Consider the following 23,597-nt stretch of genomic DNA (forward strand, 5'->3'; position numbering starts at 1 on the left):
TGCTTCTCTGTAGAACTCTGACTAATCCAGCATCCCCTAAGCTGACAAGCAAGGCTGAGAGGTAACAAATGTGCTCTTGCCTTTCCTAACCAGTACCATAACTGAGGAGTGTGGACTAAGAGGCCATGAGCCCAGGATCATAAGTCAGTGGGCCTAGGTGATGTGTGAGCCTTGTCCCTTCCTAGTGCTCTGCCCTGGATAGATTACCTAAGCTCCAGAAGCAATTACTCAGATGACTAAAGCATTGCCAGCCTCTGATGTGTTCATTTTCTATTGCCATTGTAACAAATTACCATACACTCCATGCTTGAAACAAGGTAAATTTATTCTCTTACATTTCTGCAGATCAGATCAAAGTGTCAGCAGGGCATCTGAAGGCTTCAGCGAACAATCTGCTTCTTGCTTTTTTCAGCTTCCGGAGGCCACTTACATTCTTTGGATCATGGCCGCTTCCTCACATCACTCCAACCTCCTGCTTCTGTTGTTGCGTCTCCTGCTACTCCTTTTATCTCCTGCCTCCCTCTTATAAGGCCCTTGTGATTGCAGTGGGCCCACCCCAGTCACCCAGGATCACCTCCTTCTGTCAGTGTCCTTATTCATATCTGCAAAGTATCTTTGGACATTTAATACAACATTTACACATTCCGGGGATTAGGACGTGGACATCATCGGTGGTGGGCAGGGGCGATTATTCTACCTACCATACCTGGTCAGAGGTAATTGGTTACAGATGGAAGGTGAGATAGGGGAAGGATTCTAAAATTTCGTAGTTGGTACCTAAAATTATTTTATATTTTAGAAAAGTGCTCGATTATGTGACAAATGCAGAAATTTGCAACAAAGAAATGCTTTCTTGGCTCCTAAAGAGGTGGACATGTGTTGGTACTATATTTTTATTTAACAATGACAATTCTGCTCCTAGAATCATCAGAGTAAATCTTCCCCCGTCTCTAAAAAATTAACATAAAAATGTCTTAAAAAGTATAATATTGTGGCCAGCTAGGTACACAAATATGTGGGATTTCATGTCCTGACAGATTCACTAAGCATTCCATCCAGTCTCCCATAAGGGACCTTTGGCAGGAATTAAAGCCTTTTAAGAGAGACCCTGAGAACCTTCCTCAAAATATTAATTCAAGTATCATAAATCTACACCATCATTTGTATTCTAGAACACGTCATCCCAACATAAGTTCTAGAATTGTTGTGCCTTCAACATGCTGAGTACAGTTTTGAGAATCAGTCACTTTCAATGCTTCCCTCTTGGCCAACTTTAGGAAAGTTTCTGGCCCTTCTTTTTGGTGCATGGCTGTATTTTGAGAGCTAAGCATATTGTCATAACCTTTGCTTGGTCTGTTCTTAGTGGAAAAAACAAGACTTAACTCTATAGAAAAGGGAGAGCATTAAAAAAATCAGTTTTCAAAAATCATCCTGATGCTCAATTTAGTTCAACAATTGTTGGGGTGGCTACAATAATTTCAGGCCGGGTGCGGTGGCTCACACCTGTAATCTCAGCACTTTGGAAGGCGGGTGGATCACTTGAGGTCAGGAGTTTGAGACCAGCCTGGCCAACATGGTGAAACCCTGACTCTACTAAAATTATAAAAATTAGGCCGGGCACGGTGGCTCAAGCCTGTAATCCCAGCACTTTGGGAGGGTGATGCGGGTGGATCACCTGAGGTCAGGAGTTCGAGACCAGCCTAGCCAACATGGTGAAAAACCCCGTCTTTACTAAAATGACAAAAATTAGCCAGGCGTGGTGGCATGCACCTGTAATCCCAGTTACTCGGGAGGCTGAGGCAGGAGAACTGCTTAAACCTGGGAGATAGAGGTTACAGTGAGCTGAGATCATGCCACTGCACTCCAGCATGGGTGACAGAGCAAGACTCTGTCTCAAACAAACAAATAAATAGATAAATAAAATAACAAAAATTAGCCGGGTATGGTGGCACACGCCTATAATCCTAGCTAATCAGGAGGCTGAGGCAGGAGGATCACTTGAGCCTGGGAGGCAGAAGTTGCAGTGAGCCAAGATTGTGCCACTGTACTCCAGCCTGGGTGACGGGGTTAGACTCCATCTCAAAAGAAAAAAAAAGAAAAAAGAAAATTTCAGATGGCCAGTGAAGACTCATGGTTTGAGCCTGATCTGATGGTTAGGACTCACCTAAACGTGGGCACCCCAGGTTGCTTGCTCTTTTCTGGTGATGGCACTCTCTTACGGAGTTCACCTGCCTTTAGGCTCAAGGACTTCAAATAAATACTGGAGAACTGGTCTAGAGCTCAAGAGTGATTTATTCTCCCCATACCAAGGACATTTTACTACATATAATTATGCCTCCCCTCTTCTTCCTCCTTCTTCTTTTTAACTCTAAAATTCTCTTCATTATCTATTTCAAATTGATTTTAGTTCAGTCAATCTAGTTCCCCTTGTTGAAACATTCCAGTCATTTCAAGCCTTTCAGACATCTTTGGTTCTGTTACTTCACTGTCCATTTTTGTTTCCTCCTTTTCTTTTTAAAGCTTGACTTTACTGATGGAAGAAGGACATTTGCTTGTTTTTCAGTGTGATGTGAATTGCCATCATGGCAAAGGAGGCCAACCATGTTATAGCTCCTGTCACTGTGTAGGCAAGACCTAAGAAAAGGCTATTACCCCCACACCATGTCAGGGTGGAGAGAACAACTGATTTTTCTCCTTGGAACCTGGTCACTGGGAAGTCTAAGAAGACCTGTTAAGGATCTGTCTCAACACTTCACATTTGTAGTATTGCGTATACTGAATATATTAGGTTGACGTATATAAAATTGCGCTTTTTTGTTGGTAAAAAATGGTGAAATATTTAATCTCATATGGTGCAACTTAATCTTTACCAAGCACTGCCCTGTATCTTGCTGGAATGAAAATGAAAACAAGCCTTCCCTCTACATAGTTGTAAGCTACAAAAGAGATTCTGACACAGATCTGAATGACTTACAGACAACTGAATAATGAACAAATATATTTAATTTCCTTTGGCAAACCCAAGGAAATTAAAAGAATACAAACGTAAATTTTTAAATATGAATCAGGAAACCCAGGCAGGCTATAGTCCTTTAATAGGCTAAGGTTTGAATTCCTACCTCAGGGAAAATTCTTTAAGGGGATTGAAGAACAAACAAACAAACAAAAAGATCACAAAACATTTTTGGTGGTCGAACTAAAGGTGGTACATTCATTTGGGTTTTGGCAAGGCCAGTATCCCCATGCTGGGGAGAAAGTGTTTGAAGTGGGTTTGCTATCGTTAGCATTCTAATGATGTCATTTTGATTATACATGTGGCCTGAGGTTTTAAAACATCTGGTGCCTTTTGTAAACCAAACTAATAAACAAAGAAAGGCTTCTCATAGCAACGGCACAGGACAGAGGCATTTCCCAGCAAAGCTATTAAAGAGCCTCAAATCACTTGGCAACGTGCTATTTAAAGGCACAAGGAAAAGTAGTAGGGAACTAGTTCTGTCTCTCCTTTTCCGTCAGAATTCCTCCTTGTCACCAGGTTCTTGGGTGCCACCTCAACCCATCTGCCTGTTTTCTCCCTCCCTCAGTTCTCTATGAGAGGGTCTTCTCCTCATACACAGAACATCTTTTTTCCCCTTAGAAGTGGTAGGCACTTTCTTAGTCTGGTTGGATGATACTCACACCAGAGCTCTACCCAGGTAGTGCAGGTATAGTCCTGAAGCTTAGCATTGAAGTTCTGCGTACACGGATTTTCATTTGAGAGGGATTAGCATGAAGACATGACTGTGAATGTAGTCACCCAGGGAGAGCATGTCCAGAGAGGAGAAACAGAATGTCTCTGTTATTGGGAACATGCCCCTCCCTCATCCTCCCAACCCCAAAGTCATCCTAACGCATTGTGGTATCGCAGTGCATGAAGTTTTCTTCCTGCTCCTTGAATGCACCCATAACTGCTTTAATGGTAAGGCAGCCCCCAAATTGACAGAATCAGAAGGCCTAACTTGAGAGACTAGTTTTAAGCAACTTTCAACCTCTGCTTAAATTTTTTTGAAGGAGGCCAGGCGCGGTGGCTCACGCCTGTAATCCCAGCATTTTGGGAGGTCGAGGCGGGTGGATCACAAGGTTGGGAGATCGAGACCACCCTGGCTAACACGGTGAAACCCCGTCTTTACTAAAAATACAAAAAAAATTAGCCGGTCGTGGTGGCGGCGCCTGTAGTCCCAGCTACTCAGGAGGAGGCAGGAAGGATGGCGTGAACCCGGGAAGCGGACCTTGCAGTGAGCCGAGATCTCGCCACTGCACTCCAGCCTGGGCCATAGGCGAGACTCCATCTCAAAAAAATAAATAAATAAAATAATAATAATAATAATTTTGAGGGAGAGAGGAGTTTGCTGAAATTCTTATTCAAAGAGTTTACTCTTTGATCTGTACCTATAATGCTCCACGAGAGGCAATTTGTGGCTTTCATTTTCATTTTCACAGAATTAGACACCCTGCTAAAGGAACTAACTGAAGGCATAGCTCCACCTGGTCAGTAAACAAAAGAAGACAAAAATTTGAGAGGCAGAGATGGCATCTCATCAGTGGGGGCCTTTCTGACTGAGAAATGCGCCCACTTCCCTGTCCGGATGGAGATGTCCACACACCTGTTCTAGGATGGAAAGGAATAAAAGTTGGAGCAGGGAACTGGAGCACATGCTGTCATTCCCTTCTCCCCAAGAATTTCTTATTCAGCCTCCCTGAAAGGTAAAGAAACTAAGGAGGTGGACAATTTTGTGTTAAAATTGACTCATTAGGGGTCCCATTGAACAACGAGCCAGGAGCCTGGGGAGGATGAACACAGCGGTGCTAACTGGGCTGCAATTTCAAAGTCATGTAAAAGCCCTGGAATGTGATTCCGCCTCCAGAGAATGCTACCTCAGGGAGAATCAGGAGGAGACTTTAAACTTCAATCTAAAGAACAGAGTTAGTGTAAATTGCATTTAAATATATAATTTCTTAAAGGTAGTGTTTGGTGCCATGCTAAAGTTAAGTTCTGTTTGTTTTCAAATCAAGAGCTACATTTGTATTTTTACATTAAGTGAAAAAATTCAGACTCATATTTAAGCATGTGTCAGCTTGGGCAGCAAGGGAGACACCATCTCTTAAAAAAAAAAAAAAAAAAGAGAGAGAGAGAGAATTAGCTGGGCACGGTGGTGAGTGCCTGTAGTCCAAGCTACTTGAGAGACTGAGGTGGGAAGATCACTCGAAGCCAGGAGGTCAATACTGCAATGAGATGTGACTGCACCACTGTACTCTGGCCTGGGCAACAGAGCAAGACCCTGTCTCAAAAGTAAATATGTAAATAAAAGTAAAAATAAGCATATGTCTCCTAAGTTGGACCTTATATCCCTAATCGTTAGGGCACCATCTCCCACATGCTGGCTTTGTGCCTAAGGGAGGGAGGAACATGGCGTCTTCAGTGTAGAGCCTGTCGCACACTTCACGTGGATTTGGATGAACTGGACCTGTCCCTTGAGTCCAGAGCTCCTGTGGTCTGTGATACTTTTCCCTAGAATAAAAGGTTCTGTAGGCTCAGTTTTAGTAATTTTTAGTCTATATTTACTTATCAAACTCCTATTTTCATAGTCTTCCATCTCCTCCCATCCTATCTGGCATGCTTCTCACAGTTTTTTTTAACAGATCTCTAGGCCTGGTATTATTTAATCTTTCTTTCTTTCTTTTTTTTTTTTTTGAGACAGTCTCAGTCTGTCACCCAGGCTGGACTGCAATGGTGCGACCTCGGCTCACTGCAACCTTCACCTCCCAGGTTCAAGCGATTCTCCTGCCTCATCCTCCTGAGTAGCTGGGATTACAAGCGTGTGCCACCATGCCTGGCAATTTTTTTTGTATTTTCAGTAGAGACCGGGTTTCACCATGTTGGTCAGGCTGGTCTCAAACTCCTGACCTCATGATCTGCCTGCCGCGGCCTCCCAGAGAGTCGAGACTGAGAGAATTCTACAAAAACAAAAACAAAAACAAAAGCAAAACCAAAACCAAAAACAAACAAACCAACAAACAAAGCCTTGCTAAACTAACCTTTATCTTCCTAGTTATGTTTCTACAATTGCCATTCTTTGTTCAGCCTAGCATATGAGCACTTAGACTTAGTCACTTCTTTTTTTAGTCTCCATTTTTCTTGTAAGGGCTCACATGTACGTGTAAAGGCATAACATTCATATGCTTTTCTGTTGTTAATCTGTCAGTCCCAGCTTTAACCCCTGGGAGGGAATAGGAGAATTTTATCCTCCCTTACACATGTTTGTTTTTTTTTTTTTTTTGGTATACAGATTTGATTGGAAAATAGAAAAGTATAGAATCTCAACAACCAGCAGCCAGGTTTTCTTTCATCTCCAGAAAGAAAAGTGGTATGAAAGGATACTATAGGTTATGTTGAAACTGTAATTACCAGCAGGCAAGCCTTCTATAAAATGGTGTGTTCGATTGAGTCGACCATACAGTTTTTTGAAAGTGGGAAAGGCAGCTGCCCGCATCCACACAATGAAGTCATCATTGAGGAAGCCGTTGTTTCTTGGATCCTTTTTATCCAAGTCATAGATAGGCTTGGGCCAGTTTGGAGGCTTTGTGGTTCCTGTGGGAAGAAAATAAGTGATATGATAGAGAAAAAAAATCATCTATTCTCTTCAGCTTTCTTTAGAATGTAGAGAATGAAAGAACTTCTGCATTCTTGAGGAAATAGAAATAGAAATTATACTTTTAAAAAAAGTGTGTATGTGTGTGTTAGCTACCTGAGTGTGCAACCATGAAAAATAATGGCTTTAAAGATTCTAAAGGAATGATCATGATATTTTCATTAAGTTAATAAAGAGCAGAATATTGGCTGGGTGTGGGGGCTCATGCCTGTAGTCCCAACACTTTGGGAGGCCCAGGTGGGTGAATCACTTGAGGTCAGGAGTTCAAGACCAGCCTGGCCAACATGGTGAAACCTATTTCTACTAAAAATACAAAAATTAGCTGGGGATGGTGGTGCACTCCTGTAATCTCAGCTACTTGGGAGGGTGAGGCAGGAGAATCGCTTGAACCTGGAAGGTGAAGATAGCAGTGAGCCGAGATCGCACCATTGCATTCCAACCTGGGCGACAGAGTGAGTAAGACTCTGTCTCAAAAAAGAAAAAAAAAAAAAAAAAAAGCGGACTATCAAATTATATGCATACTGTGTCTTCAACTACATTCAATACATATAAAGCATTTAAAAAAATAGAACAAAATGATCATGGTGGTTGCATTCAGTGATAAACATAGGAAATACCTCTTTAAAACTTTTATTGGGAAATATATTTTATTTAATTTTACTAGTAATCTAAGGAGTGCAAATTAAACCAAGATACCATTTTCATCTAAAAGTTGGTTAATATTTAACAACAAAAAAGTGACAACCATTGAAGAGGCAGTAGAAATGAGAACTCTTGTACAGAGCAGATAGGTGCACTAACTTCTTCGGCAATCTAGGAACATGCATTGAATGCTTTAATATTTTGCATACATTTTGGCCCAGAAATTCTGTTTCTAGGAATGTATTCTAAGGAAATAATCATGGCATGAAGACTGGGTTACATAGATGTTCACTGCAGCACTACATCTAAGAGCTAAAGCTGGAAGGAGAGAGGAGAAATTGGTAAGTGGGAGGAAGTGGAAAGCAAAGGCATTGTGAGCCTGTTCTCAAGCCAGGAAGCCTGGTAGGTTTGGGAGCTGCAGAACTGTTGGAAGCACAGGGTGGAGGGTGGTTCCAGGAGATGAGCCGTTGGGTTTACCGTCATTCTCACACTTCCCACTTTACAGCAGGAGGCATGTTTGTCTCTCCCACTCTATAGGAGATCTGAGAACAGTGTCATCCTCATCTGTGTTTTCATTAGCATTGAGTCTAGTGCCTGGCCCATAGTAGGTATTAAATACGTGCTTGATAAAGGGATGAAAGGTTCCAGTTAAATCTGATGACAAAAACCATTAAGAATTGTAAAGAGCTAGCCAGAAAGAGTAAATTGCTTAATGAAAATTGTACTCCCATAAAGCCAGTTCTACTATTTGTAGGATGCTAGAATGCTAAATAGGGAGTCACTCTTTCTCAACTCTGACTACTGACTAAACTATGTTCTAAAAGAAACCCAGACCTGTTTTCTAAGCTTGGGCTGTGATGCTTGTAAAAGTATATGTGGAGTGTTGTTGGGTTAATCTGCTGACATATGCTTCTACACTTATATTCCCTTGAGAAATAATCCTCTGCTGGAGCATCTTCTGCAAATATTGTACAGTCTACTTATTTTGGCTCTTCCCAAGACCTCAATCACTGATGCTAGAAGAATTTTGATCAAAATTGAAATTGCCTTTGGCACCTGCACCGTGGACTTCACCTTCTGTCTACTTTGGCCTGAGCTCACGACTGAAGGCAGTGTGTCCTATGAGCCACTGACATCAGAATCACCCAGGGGGCTTGTTAAAAATGCAGGTTCGGCCGGGCGCGGTGGCTCAAGCCTGTAATCCCAGCACTTTGGGAGGCCGAGACGGGCGGATCACGAGGTCAGGAGATCAAAACCATCCTGGCTAACACGGTGAAACCCCGTCTCTATTAAGAAATACAAAAAACTAGCCGGGCGAGGTGGCGGGCGCCTGTAGTCCCAGCTACTCGGGAGGCTGAGGCCGGAGAATGGCGTGAACCCGGGAGGCGGAGCTTGCAGTGAGCTGAGATCCGGCCACTGCACTCCAGCCTGGGTGACAGAGCGAGACTCCGTCTCAAAAAAAAAAAAAAAAAAATGCAGGTTCAAGCATGTCCTCCCCTACCAACTCCTACTTCTATGCCATCCCATGTCTTCAGAGAGTATGAAAAGTATGGTCTAAGAGACATCAACTTCATTTTCTAAGTTCATTCGGGTCCTTTGTATTGATCCATTTATTCATCTATAAGCATTTCTTTTTTTAATAAAATTATTTTTTTCTTGGGAGCATAGATTCAAGATGGCCTGAATCTATGTTCCTAAGCATGTCTTATACAAAACTGCAAAAGACCCAATCTCTTTCTTCTAGGATTACAGGCTGTGGGCATGACAGGTATATAAACAGATAATTAGAGTACAATGTGGTAACTCTTACAATAGAGGTAAGAACAAAGTGCAGCAGGAGATGAGAGAAAGCTAAGGACCCTTCGCGTATAGGCCTACGGTTATGTGGTAAGAACATGCTACAGAATGTGGCCAAGTCCCTTTTGAAAACAGTAATTCAATTATAGATACAGTGACCATATATATCAGTTTGCCTAGCACAGTCCCAGTTTATGTCTGTTGTTCATTATCTCATCTGATTTAGCTTGTATCCCATACAAGGTACATATAATTTCATCCTTCCAGCATCCAGCCATGATCTTAGCTAGTAATGTGTGAGATGTCCATGTGCAGTGAATGGAATGCTTACTTTTACATATGATTATACATGAAAGTCAACCAGAGACCCTTCCAGTCAAAACATAATAAAACATATCCCTGTAACCCATGCAAGCTGTTAAGCATTCCAGCCAGTTAGGCAATAGTTTCTTTCTGTGTTAGCCTATGAGATGTGCGAAGCTGCCAGGCTGCAAATCAATGGGGTCAGTGAGAAACGTGGAAAATTATGGGTTAGGTTATGGATACATGATGCATGTGTGGGAACTAGATACTGAGCAGTCCTGCTGAGAGTAGTTTGAACTCTCTTGCAACAGTGGTTCTGTTACTTTATTTTGTTTTATATTTATTTATTTTGAGATGAAGTTTTGCTCTTTCGTCCAGGCTGGGGTGAAGTTGGCTCACTCCAACCTCCGCCCTCCAGGTTCAAGCAATTCTCCTGCCTCAGCCTCCTGAGTAGTTGGGATTATAGGTGCCTGCCCCCATGCCTGGCTAATTTTTGTATTTTTAGTAGAGATGGGGTTTCACCACGTTGGCCAGGCTGGTCTCGAACTCTTGACCTCAGGTGATCCACCCACCTTGGCCTCCCAAAGTGCTAGGATTACAGGGGTGAGCCACTGCACCTGGCCTTGTTACTTACTATATGGTGTGACTATATAACTATTGTATTTGGTAACAGTTTCTTATTTGCTAATAATTCATTTTCACTGTGAAGAGCTAAAAAATGGAAAACACGTATTTCGTGTAAAGGTCAGTACAGTTTTTTAAGATGATTGAACGTTATACTTGCAATATTGGTTGATATTTACCCCCCACCATGGGCACCGTAGTGGTCTCAAATGACCATGTGAAAATCAAAAGATATACATCTGCCAAAGAACATTAGAATCTACTTCAAAAGTTTATGTTTATTTTTTAAAGATTGTGTCCAAAGACAACAATCTGTAGAAATTGCACTTATATGTCATTGTGTGAGCATGACTTTTCATTTAGATCAAATGAATTTCCTTCTAGTTTCACTTTTTTATGACATTTTGTTTTGTTTTGTTTGTTTAGAGATGGGGTGTTGCCATGTTGCCCAGGCTGGACTGGAACTCCTGGGTTCAAGCGACCCTCCTCCCCAACCTCCTTCTCGAGAGCAGGGATTGCAGGTGTGCACAGCTGTGCCTGGCTACAGGTTGTTGATGTTTTCTTGTTTTGTAATCAAAGAGCAGCTTTTAATGTGTTGGCTTAGTGCAAAAATAATTTGTAAATAGTTAAATGAGGTCAATTTTATATGAATGTATTCAGATACTTCAAATAGAAAAATCAAATGGGTTAATTATAATAACGATTTGATTTTTGGTTTGATTCCTCATGAAGTCAAAGCAAACCTTTTAGAAGTTCAATCTTTGATGATGAAAACTCTGACATTATTATAAACGTTACTATAAGTTCAGTTACAAAATTCAACAATTGGCCAGGTGTAGTGGCTCATGCCTATAATCCCAGCATTTTGGGAGGTCAGGGAGGGTGGGCCACTTGAGCCCAAGAGTTTGTTTGATACCAGGCTGGGCAATATGGTGAAATCCCATCTCTATAAAAAACAAACAAAAAACCCCCACACAAGTTAGCTGGGTGTGGTAGCACGCACCTCTAGTCCCAACTACTCAGGAGGCTGAGGTGGGAGGATAGCTTGAGCCAGGGAGGTGGTGGTTGCAGTGAGCTGAGATTGTGTCACTGCACTCTAGCCTGGGCAACAGACAGAGACTCTGCCTCAAAAAAACCCCAAAAACCAAAAACCAAAACCCCTTAAACAGAATTCAACAGTCAGGTTTAAATTGTTTGGTTCTGTAGAGACAACATAACTGCAAATTTGGTGGAGCACAACATCAGAGTAAAGATAATGCTGTTAGTAAATTGAGAAATTGACAGAGAAGAAATATACTTAAAATTAGTCATGGTACATACATAATTCACAATTGTATCCAAACAGGCTACAATATTTTGTTAATCAAAAGAAGAGCTGTAGTTGTACAAATTCAAGTATTTTTGTATATTAACAGTTAGAAAAACTGAATTTTTTTCTTTTTCTTTTTTTGTGATGGAGTCTCACTCTGTGGCCCAGGCTGGAGGGCAGTGGCGCAATCTTGGCTCACTGTAACCTCCGCCTCTCGGGTTCAAGCGATTCTCCTGCCTCAGCCTCCCAAGTAGCTGGGACTACAGGCACCCACCACCATGCCCGGCTAATTTTTATATTTTTAGTAGAGACGGGGTTTCACCATATTGTCCAGGCTGGTCTCGAACTCCTGACCTTGTGATCTGCCCCCCCCTCAGCCTCCCAAAGTGCTGGGATTACAGGCATGAGCCACCGCATCTGGCCAAAAAACTGAATTTTCCTTTGCAAAATTTTTATAATGACACATGTTAAATTAAACAAATACTTCAATGTGGTATTATATGTGGTCTCTCATTGTTGGGCATCATCAACCAGACAGAATTTTAGAAGGGTTTGAACCTCTAAATAACTTTTTTCTGTATCAAACCATGTGTCCTACCACAACCCTGAGATTTTTCTGTAAATAAGCCCTCTAACTTTGGTTGCATTTTGTTCAAAGTAGTTGAAAATCTTTAAACAAAGTATCTGAAATATGGAATACCAAAAACTCTAGTTTTAGAAGATTTAGAGAATTGTAATTATTGAAAACCACACTTGCAAACAAGAAGGCATTGAAATTTACCCCTAAAAGAGCAAGGGAATCATTGAATATACTACATAATGGGAGTTCAAAATATGTATAAGATTTAATTTTAAAATTCTGTAATTATGCTTTGGAATATCTCGACGTATGTGAAGACTCTTTTGATAGTGCTCTTATTTATTTATTGTTTTTATAGAAACAGGATCTTACAGCGTTTCCCAGGCCAGTATCAAACTTCTGGCTTCAAGCAATCTTCCTGCCTTTGCCTCCCAAAGTGTTGGGATTACAGACACAAGCCCCTGCACTTGGCTATACTTCCAATTGGACAAAATTTTCTGTGTCAGAATGATATTATATTGAGAAGGTGCAGGATTTTATCTACATTTCATGGTGCACTCCAAAGAACCAAAATGAGAAAAAAAACTTACGGGAAGTCAAAAAGACAGTGCTTATGTCAATATTTGGGTTAAAATAGTAACATACTTCCATAAAAAAATTAGAATTGAGAATATCCTCCATTTAGTAAAATTGGCCATAAACATTTCTCAATAAAGGAAGTTAGGGTCAAAGGAAAAGAATCAGCTAAAGATGTAAACAATTTCCAATTGATTAACCATTAAATGAGACTTTAAAAAAGATTACAGGCAAGGCATGGGGGCTCATGACTGTAATCCCAGCACTTTGAGAGACTGAGTCAGGAGGATTGCTTATTTATTTATTTATTTATTTATTACATTCAAATCCTTGTCTCAGGAGCATTATTTGAGGCCAGGAGTTCAAGACCAGCCTTGGCAACATAGTGAGACCCTGTCTCTACACAAAATTTAAAAATTAGCTGGGTGGGGGCTGGGTGTGGTGGCTCACGCCTGTAATCCCAGCACTTTGGGAGGCAGAGGTGGGTGCCTGAGGTCAGGTGTTCGAGACCAGCCTGATCAAATGGTGAAACCTTGTTTCTACTAAAAATACAAAAATTAGCCAGGTGTGGTGGTGGCATGCGGTGGTGGCATGTGCCTGTACTCCCAGCTACTTAGGAGGCTGAGACAGGAGAATTGCTTGAACCCGGGAGGTGGAGGTTGCAGTGAGCCAAGATCCCGCCACTGCACTCCAGCCTGGGCGATGGAGCAAGACTCTGTCTGGAAAAAAAAAATTAGCTGGATGTGGCAGCATGTTCCTGTAGTCCCGGCGACTTGGGGTGGCTGCTGAGTGGGAGGAAGCTTGAGCTTAGAAGGTCAAAGCTGCAGTGAGTGGTCATTGAGCCACTGCACTTTAGCCTGGGCAACCAAGTGAGACCCTGTCTCAAAAAAAAAAAAAAAAGTTACAATTTTGTGAAAAAATTAACAACGCCTTGGTAAAAATATATAAATTCATTAGAAAAATACACAGGTACGTAATGAAGACAGATATGGCCAATAAACTCATTAAAGCATGTGAGTATGTATGAATAATAATTATTCTGCTTGTTATCCCTTTTTTAGATTTACTTTTATTTTTTAAATTTGTAAAAATTCACCTTTTTCTGTGTAAGAGCTGGTAACTAAAAATAAAAAATAAAAATAAGATTTACATTTTACTTATTTGTTTTTGATATATTTGTACATATTTATGAGGTGCATGTGAAATTTTGTTACATGCATAGAATGTGTAATGATCATCGTGTATTTTTTTTTTTGATGTGCCACTGGATTTGATTTGCTAGTATTTTGTTGAGGATTTTTGCATTCGTGTTCATCAGGGATATTGGCCGATAGTTTCCATTTATTTTGTTGGATCCTTGTCTGGTTTTGGTATCAGAGTAATAATGCTAGTCTTGCAGAATTAGGGAGTTATAGAAAGTTCCCTCATCTTCAGTTTTTTGGAATAGTTTGAGGAGGATTGGTATTAGTTATTCTTTATACATTTGGTAGGATATTGCAGTAAATCCATCCAATCCTGGCTCTTTCTTTGTTGGAAGATTTTTTATTACTGACTCAATCTTGCTCCTCATTATTTGTCTGCTCAGGTTTTCTATTTTTTCCTAATTCAACTTAGTTCAAACTTGAACAAGTTTGAATCTTTATTGAAACTTAGTTCAAACAAGGTTGTATGTTTCCAGGAATTCATTTCCTCTAGGTTTTCCAGTTTGTTAGCATAAAAGTTTGTTAGCTGTTCGTAATAGTCTCAGATGATCTTTTCTTTCCTTGTGGTATCAGTTGTAATGTCTCCTTTTGCATTTCTGATTTCGCTTATTTGGAGCATCTCTCTTCTTTTCTTGGTTAGTCCAGCTAGTGATTTATCAATTGTTTTTGTCTCTTCCACACAACAAATCTCAATAAACGTTTAAAAACTGAAATCATACCAGGTATCTTCCTGGACCACAGTGGAATAAGACTAGAAATCAGTTCCAAGAGGAACTCTTGAAACTGTACAAATTAACATACTCCCGAACACATTTCTTTTTGATTGGGATCTGTTGCTGGAGAATTATTGTGTTTCTTTGGAGGTATCCTATTTCCTTGGTTTTTCATGTTTTCTGTATCCTTCCATTGATATCTGTGCATTTGATATAACAGTCACGTCTTCCAATTTTTAAATTTTGCTTTTATGGGGGAGGATTTTTTTAAAAGATATGTCTATGGTGTTGGTTGGGTAGGGCACTTTGGCGTTGATTCTGGGTGCATGCAGTAGGATAGTTTTGAAACCTCCTTTGCAAAATTATAACAGTAAGAGAAATCTGACATGGCTGACTCTATCTTGCCTCTAGCCCCACAGGTTGGCTGCCCCAGCTCATTCCTGGGCGTAGGCCAAGTTAACTTTGGGAGAAGTTTATAGTTTGAGTGATAATAGTCCTTTCTCAAAATTAAACTGTACTTACAAAACTAATGAAAGACTGCCAAGTTAGGAGGATGAGAGGGGCTTGAATTCTAAATAATTACCAGCCATTATTTGGAAGTCATAAGATTTGCAACTTCCCCAGTTACTTGCAGATAACATCACTGTTGTGGAACCTGAGGTTGGCCTTTTGAGATGTCTTTTCAGGTTTTTGCATTTCTGACAACTGGATGGCCGCACCTGGACCTGCCACACCGTCCTGTGGCCCTCATCCCGGAACTGACCCAGCACAAGAGGGCAGCTTTGATTCCCTATGGTTTTATCTCTGACCCAACCAATCAGTATGTCCCCTACCCTACCTACCCCTACCAAACCATCTAACCCCTAACCTCCGAGCCTTCATGGAGATTGAGTTGAGTAATAACTCCATTTCCCGTGCGGTGTGGCCGGCCTCAGATCAACTAAAATCTTGCTTTACTGCAATGACATGGTCTCAGTGAGTCAATTTTGTTTATGGAAGGGCAGGAAGACCCTTTGGGCAGTTAGTGTTTGATTTCTTTGGCTTTAAACAGCATCCATGGTATCAGTGATTTCTTCTGTGGCTCAGAGTGTGGTTGTTAGTGGAGGCTGTGGTGAAGTTTTGCTGGGAACTAGGGCACCAGGTAGGCCAGTGTTTGGGCCCCAGTGGTGGCAGCAGTGAACTGAGCATGGGGGTCCTTGGACCCCATGATGTACACTGTGACTAGTATTAGGAAGCCCGGCAGGCTGCTGCTTGGGTCTCCAGAAGGCTTGCTCGGGTGCCAGGAATGGCAGTGGTGGGCCAGGTGGATTGATGGGTTCTTGAGTGTCTAGGCAGTGGATGTGATGTGGACAATGGCAGTAGCAGTGGTGGGACAACCCTCTGGGACCCCAGTGGTCCTTGCTGGTGTTGGTGGTAGCTAGCATGGGTTGGGCAAGTCAGTTGCCAGAGGTGTAGGTGGCATATGTGGGTGGGTGCCAGCTGTGGTGCTAGCAACAGGTTGTGTGGGCCTAACCTCAGATGCTGGGAGGAGTACTCATGTGCCACTGGTGGTGGGCTGGGCTCTGCGGTTCCCAGGCTCCTGGATGATGTGCTCAGGTATTGCAGGGGTTGTAGCCAGGCTGGGCAATGCCCTCAGGTTCCCCAGTGGTACAGGCAGATGCTGACTGCAGTGGGCCAGAGTGGAGTGACCCCAAGGCCATATGTTGGGCTGTAGCCTTTCTAGTGATGAAGGCAGAGTTGTTTTTTTCTGTTTTGTTTGTTTTTTGAGATGAAGTCTCACTCTGCCCAAGCTGGAGTGCAGTGGTGTGATCTTGGCTCACTGCAACCTCTACCTCCCGGGTTCAAACGATTCTCCTGCCTCAGCCTCCCGAGTACCTGGGATTACATGCATCCGCCACCATGCCCGGCTACTTTTTATATTTTTAGTAGAGGTGGGGTTTCACTATATTGGCCAGGCTGGTCTTGAACTCCTGACCTTGTGATACACCCACCTCAGCCTCCCAAAGTGCTGGGATTACAGGCATGAGCCACTGCACCTGGCCTGTTTTTCTTTGTCATCCAGGCTTTGAAAGCACATGGCTGCCCCTCTGCTGGGGCAGATTGCTACCTGTGGCTCCTGTTGCTGTCCAGGCAGCAGGCTCAGGCAGCTGCCCAGGATGCAGTCTGGTATGGGCTGAGCTCTCAAAATGGTGCTGTGCTGCAGCTGCTTAGGACATTGGAGTTGGTGGGACCCAGCATGAGTTCTCTTTCTGGGGTAATGCCTTCACGTGGTTTCCAGGGAGCTCCCTGTGTTAGTCTCATGGCCGTGAAGGTCAAGGGACTCTCCCATGGCTAGGGTTGTAGGAGTCAGCAGTGGGAATATGAACTGCTGGAGATCTCCCAGTTACTCTTTTCCCTCACTAGGAGGCCTCCCCAGACTTTCAACTGATCCCAGCCAAACAGGTGGCCTTTCTTTCTCTCCTTCCTTGCTTTTGGTGCATCTGTTAGAGTAGGTAGTTAGGCAGGCAAGGGCAGGGCAGGAAAGGCACCCAACCCAGGAATGTCAGGTGACCGTCAGGTGATAGTCAGGTGGTTGTTAAACTGTCTCTGTAAAATAATAATCGGTTGCAGCTGGCGCCAGGGACCAGCAGGCTCCTAGTAGACAACACCTGAAGCTGGTGATCATCAGCTTCTCAATAAAATCTCAGGAGTTGGGTGAGCAGGCTCAAGCATGTGCACTAAGAGGCAAAATGGAGGCGTTTAACTGATACCTGATTTTCCTCTGGGAACATTTGACTGGTAAGGGAAAAAAAGCCTCAAATGAGCATATGCACAACTTTAGTAAACCCATGGTGCGTGTGCCCCCACCCCGCCGTCTAACCCCGCCAAATGCTGGCAGGCCATTGTGCGTGCAGACAGCTCACCCCAAGGGAAAATCAAGGGAGGAGAGATGCAAATTCCAGAACCACACCAATGTATATATACCCCAAGTCAAAGGCTGAATAGGGCACTTGGATCTCTTGAGTCGCGTGCTTGGCCCTTTTTCAAGGGTACTTTACTTCCTTTCATTCCTGCACTAAAACTTTTTAATAAACGTTCACTCCTGCTCTAAAACTTGCCGCCTTGGTCTCTCCCTCTGCCTTATGCCCCTTGGCCAAATTCTTTCCTTAGAGGAGGCAACAATCAAGTTGCTGCAGACCCCTGTAGATTCACCACTGGTAACGCCTCCCATCACTTCTCTGTTGAATTCTAGTATTCTCTTGTAAGTTCCAAGAGTGATTACCTACTCACTCTCTGTGGTTCCTGTCTGTGGAAGAAGCAAGTACCAGACACATCTAGTCAGCCATCTTGAAGCCCCCCCACCAGGACTCAGCTTATGTTATCTTTTAATGTTAAGATAATAACTGGAGTAGTTTTTTTTCAAGTGGGTTTAATGTATATGCTATTTTGATTTTTGAATTTTTTTTTTTTTTGTAAGAGTCTTACTCTGTCACCCAGGCTGGAATGCAGTGGCACAATCCTGGCTTGCTGCAACCTCCACCTCTCAGATTCAAGCAATTCTCCAGCCTCATCCTCTCAAGTAGCTGGGACTACAGGCATGCACCACCACACCCGGCTAATTTTTTGTATTTTTAGTAGAGACAGAGTTTCACAGTCTTGGCCAGGCTAATCTCTTTTTTTTTTTTTTTTTGAGACGGAGTCTCACGCTGTTGCCCAGGCTGGAGTGCAGTAGCGCGATCTCGGCTCACTGCAAGCTCCGCCTCCCGGGTTCCCGCCATTCTCCTGCCTCAGCCTCCTGAGTAGCTGGGACTACAGGCGCCCGCCACCGCGCCCGGCTAATTTTTTGTATTTTTAGTAGAGACGGGGTTTCACTGTGGTCTCGATCTCCTGATCTTGTGATCCGCCCGCCTCGGCCTCCCAAAGTGCTGGGATTACACGCTTGAGCCACCGCGCCCGGCCGGCCAGGCTAATCTCAAACTCTTGACCTCAGGTGATCTGCCTATCTTGGCCTCCTAAGAAAATAGTTTTTAATTGGATTATAAGTCCATCAATATTATGTCAATTTATTGATTGAGATATAAAAATTTTAAGTAAGTATATAGCTATTCAAGTGCCCCCTTTCACTCTCTAAAGGGTACCAGTTTGGACAACAAATTACATGTTCATCCTTATTATAGCTGAAGCAGTAAGTGTCTTAAACCATTGTCTATTCCCTAATGAAAACTGGAAGAAACCAGGGCATCAATCTTTTCATGTTTTTGATAGGTGTGCATTAGAGATGTTCGTGGTAGGGAGAGTTAGAACAAAAAGGAGTCAACAAGGAGATAAAGAAGGAGGATTCATAAACATTTCTCCACATGTAAGAAACAAAGTTTTCATTAAGAGATAAGTATATTGAGCTACTGTATGGATCTTACCTCTAAATTCATCAGCAAGATTCTTGGAACTTGGATTCTGAAATTTGACATACTTATCTGTCCACCACGTAAGTCCACTCTTTAGCATTGGCACTTTGATTTGTACAGATGAATTAATGTTGTGTGAAAGAATTATGGTGTCTGTAAGGAAATTAAAAATTATGTTAGAGATGCAGTCTAGCAATTTTGCCACCCTTTGAAATGCAGAACCAGACACAGCTGACAAATCAGGGATTTTGCAGACTCTCAACACGCCTACATGCCATGGATGCTGGAATCACAAGACCATTCTTTTTCCTGCCAAAATTGAGTCAATTATTGAAAAATACCCTTAAGCTCCATTTAACTCATGTTCCTTGACTATTCCTTCAGATGTTTGGCAAGAGAGGAATTATTTGCAAATGACATACTGTAAGTCAGTGCTCTGACTTAGTCCAGATGATGTTTACCGAATTAAAATGGAACAAAACAAAAAGCTGCCAGTTAGCTTCAGAGGTGAATTTCTGGACATTTAGGTTGTTACACACTCATGAAAGGGTACACCATGGAGATAGGAAAAGTCACCTACCATTGAACATGCTGTTGGCAATAGCACCACAAGGAACGATGGGGGTCTTATTGTCGGACATTTTAAATGGGGCACAGTCCTCAACAGCCTGGATGCAAGAGGATACAGCAATGAGACATGCTTTTGGTAAACTCTCTTAGAATGTTAAAAGTGAGAACATTGGCAATGTAAATCACCCCCCCAATGACTTATTGGCAGTGACTAAGATTACAGACTGCTGCCTGGTTTTCCTAGGCTTCTGGTTTACTTAGACTGGGAAATTTTTGTGTTTTGGAGATACGTATGTGTGTGGATGTGTGTCTCTGTGTTTTTTCCTCATTAATAATACATAGCATACCTAAAATGTCTGCAAGAAGGAACTTTACCTTACTGGCTGTGCTATATATCATGCTAAACCTATAATGAAGTACACTTTAAAAACCTCTTTTTATTGACATGTAGCTTATTTTATTTTAGTGGTTAAAACAGTAACAACTTACTTTTCACTTGTATCACTATCTAATGGGGTTGTGGAGGTGGGGGGGACTTTGTTCCACACAATCACTCAGGGCCTCGGCAATATTGAAGTATTACATTCAGAAAAGTATAAAAATCATGAGTCTACAACTAGATGACTTATCACAGGGAATCCATCCACACAACTACCAAATACATTTTTAAAAGAGTGGTTGCTAAAAATCACTTTAGTATAATAATGTTGCTATGGAAAAAAATTTCATTCTAGCTTTTCTTACGCACGCTGAGTATCATCTACCAAGAGTAAAAATGTATAATCATAGGTTTTAAAAGGTATTCGATTAAAGCAAAAGGCTTTTACTCAATCGAATAGAGACTAATTTCCTTAAAGTAGGCTGGATTGAAGGCCCCAATGACAGGAAGGACAATGGTAGTTAGGCTCAGCCACGCTGAGACTAACTACTCAAGGTTGCTATCAACATGGTGCATGAAAGGATCACCATTCAGTTGGACAAGATTCACATCACTGCTCTAAAGAGGGAAAGTGCTACTTTTCAATAACAGTTATCCTGAATACCCAGTCCCTTCAGTTTACACAAGAATGAAATCAGCATTTCTGTTTTGTAGCATTTGAGTTTATCTTCCGTCTCTTCTTTTAGACTGAAAAATCCACTTGGTTTAAAAAAAAGAAAGAATATTATACCAGATTAAATCAAGCCTTACTTTTACATCTTTGCCCACCAGTTGTCTATTACTTCTGGATCGAACATATCGATACAGGTTCTGATAGAAGCCATACAATTTGTAGTACATATAAACATTACCCTGTGTGGAAGAAAAGAAGTAAGAGGAGAGTAAGAAAAATTAACTGGAATATTAATAAACATGGACAGGAAATTTTAAAATAAAAGCACAGAAAAAAATTGATAGAAACTCAAAGCCTATTTATGGGAAATAGAAACCCAATAAATCATTAAAAAAAAATCAATTTTGGGACTGGGCACAGTGGCTCACGCCTGTAATCCCTGTGCTTTGGGAGGCCAAGGCAGGAGAATCACTTGAGGCCAGGGGTTTGAGACCAGGCTGGGCAATGTAGCAAAACCCTGTCTCTATAGTAAAAGAAAAGAAGAAAAATTAGGCCGGTGTGGCATGTGCCTGTAGTTCCAGCTACTCCAGAGGCTGAGGAGAGGATCCTTTGAGCCCAGAAATTCAAAGTTACAGTGAGCTATGATCGTGTCATTGCACTCTAGCCTGGGTGACAGACTGAGACCCTATCTCAAAAAAAAAAAAAAAAGAAAAAAATTACAGTGGGAAATCCTGGTCTATACAGAATTGTTGGAATAACTAAATAACTATTTTTGCATGTTTTTTTAAGGGCTGCTACATTCTTTTCTTTGAAAAATTTTTATAATCAAGCATATTTTCAATACATAAAATTTGGTTTTATAAATGTCATCATTTCCCAGAAATATGAGGAAAAATGCTTTGCTTAGAGGTTGTGGTTGACAGCAAAAATCACGTGATTTTACAGCAAATCCATGAAAAAGAATTTAAAATTCAAGCCATTGAGCTTGATGTACAGGTGCATCTGTACACTGCGCCTGTGAAAGGCATGAGACTGGAAGCTCCTTGCAGTCCCACTCTAGGAATTTATTTATTTATTTATTTATTTTTAATTTATTTTTTTTTGAGATGGAGTCTCGCTCTGTCGCCCAGGCTGGAGTGCAGTGGCGCCATCTCGGCTCACTGCAAGCTCTGCCTCCTGGGTTCATGCTATTCTCCTGCCTCAGCCTCCCAAGCAGCTGGGACCACAGGTACCCGCCACCGTACCCTGCTAATTTTTTGTATTTTTAGTAGAAACGAGGTTTCACCGCCTTAGCCAGGATGGTCTCCATCTCCTGATCTCGTGATCCACCAGCCTCAGCCTCCCAAAGTGCTGGGATTATAGGCTTGAGTCACCACGCCCGGCCTAGAATTTTTGTTTTTTTAAATCTCTAGGATCTAATGCAGTACCTGGCACATAATACTTGCTTAAGAAATGGTGAACTATTTGTTATAGAGAAAAAGATGGAATAATTCACTGATCCAAAAGAAAGGTGATTTTCACCCTAGCAATAAGTAGCCTTGTTGTCAGGAGAGAGGTGTCTTTCACGTATGCTGCCATGTAAGTAAGGCTGCCCAGCCACTACCTACCACCATGGTTCTACCTTTATGGTAATATATTAAGGCCCTGGAAATTCTCCAGACAGACTTGATACAGATTTTATTAATAGCACATATGGAAATATCCATATGGATTTAACATATTCATAGATTTTACTAACAGCACATATAGAAATGTCCCATGTAGCTGTTTAAAATGAATACACTCCATACCTCCAAAATAATGAAGACCTGAATCCAAAAATATAAAAGCCTAACTTTAATTAAGTGCTTCCCATGTGTTAGGTGCTATATTCAGTGCTAGAAGTACAAAAGCATTTCTTTATAAGTCCCTGAGTCCATTGATTCTTTTACCCTGTGCAAAAACAGTATTTTGGAAAGGCTTTGGCCTTATTTCCTAAGGACCTTAAGAGCATCTTCTTTAAGATGAGTATGGAAAATGGGAGGTGGTACCCATGGTAAATAGGGAAGGAAAGTCATGGTAAATGTGGCCAGCTTTAGAATGCAAGAAAGGCTGAAGAGCTCAGTCACTTGTAAGAGAATAATTTCTGGAACACTGAAAAAGGAGATGCTGGGCCATGGCGAAGAAGCAGGCTGCATCGTAGTCAACAGGGAGTGTTGGCATGAAGGCAAGCAAGCCAGGCTTAGTGGGAAGGACCCATTACGTTTCCTCATCCAAAGCAGGAACCTCTATTGTTGACCCATGACGATAGAAAATATGAAATCCACAGAATGGAACTTACCATACATTTTCTTGGAAGCTAAAAAGAGAATTCTACTTAATCAGAGTTATATGTTCACGTAAATGACAAAATAAACAGGCACAGAATACTCGGCACACTAGGGACTGGGGCGTTTCCATAACCTCTTTTCAGTGATTCTTTGTCCAAGATTTAGCTGAACGAGGCCTCCAAGATCATCTTCTTGATGGTCCCTGGAGGCACAATTCACTTTATGGTGTTTCTTCTCTTTAAATTCAGTGGCACTTGGTGCAGGGTTTCTTTGCTTATTTTAAGACAGAGTGTGCGTGGATTCATTGCTGTGGTTCCCCAGTGTCATGCATGGTAGCTGCCGAGCTGAAGGCCCTGTGATTGCTCTAAGTAGTTTAGTTGGGTTTTTATGAGAAGGCTCTGCCTGAAGGGAATGGTTAGCAGCTGGTAACACTTCATTTGCTGTTTTAGTTTTGAAGGACACTGACAGATGGGAATTGAAGCCCTTTTGGATTTTTTTTTTTTCCAAAAACTTTAGCATTCTGAGCCCTCAAGACAAAAGGAGAGAGGAAAGAAGAAAGGAAGGAAGGAGGGTAGTGAGAGAGGGTGAAGAGAGTGAGGGAGGAAGGGCCAAGACGGCAATGCATTCTTAAAGTTTCAGCAAGGCTGACAGGAAATCCCCAAAGACATCCATCAGAAGAGTCCCCACTCCCAGGAAAGAACCTACCTCGATGACCCTGCTGTGCTCAGCCACTGGCTGAGGTGGCCGTGGAAGCATGACCTTGGTGCAAACACACGGTGATTTCAGAGCACAGCAGCTGGTGATATCCCTCAATTACACTCCCTGCAGTAGATCTGAGAGGAGTCTTTT

The 23,597-nt window shown here is 42.0% G+C and overlaps 1 protein-coding gene across 1 annotated transcript in view; it reads right to left on the reverse strand.

The window, feature by feature from the left end:
• Positions 1–2,300: 2,300 nt before the first annotated feature.
• LOC126949306 (cell cycle control protein 50C) overlaps positions 2,301–23,597 on the reverse strand; it is a 28,355-nt gene continuing 7,058 nt past the window's right edge. Inside the window, exons 4-8 of the mRNA XM_050782085.1 lie at positions 20,577–20,678; positions 19,398–19,485; positions 18,830–18,970; positions 6,416–6,625; positions 2,301–2,718 (exon numbers count right to left, since the gene is read on the reverse strand). Coding sequence (XP_050638042.1) covers positions 2,528–2,718; positions 6,416–6,625; positions 18,830–18,970; positions 19,398–19,485; positions 20,577–20,678 — 732 coding nt within the window. The 3' untranslated portion in view covers positions 2,301–2,527. The remainder of the gene's footprint in view (positions 2,719–6,415; positions 6,626–18,829; positions 18,971–19,397; positions 19,486–20,576; positions 20,679–23,597) is intronic.

Source organism: Macaca thibetana, chromosome 2 (assembly GCF_024542745.1).
Source record: "Macaca thibetana thibetana isolate TM-01 chromosome 2, ASM2454274v1, whole genome shotgun sequence".
NCBI classification, from domain to species: Eukaryota; Metazoa; Chordata; class Mammalia; order Primates; family Cercopithecidae; genus Macaca; species Macaca thibetana.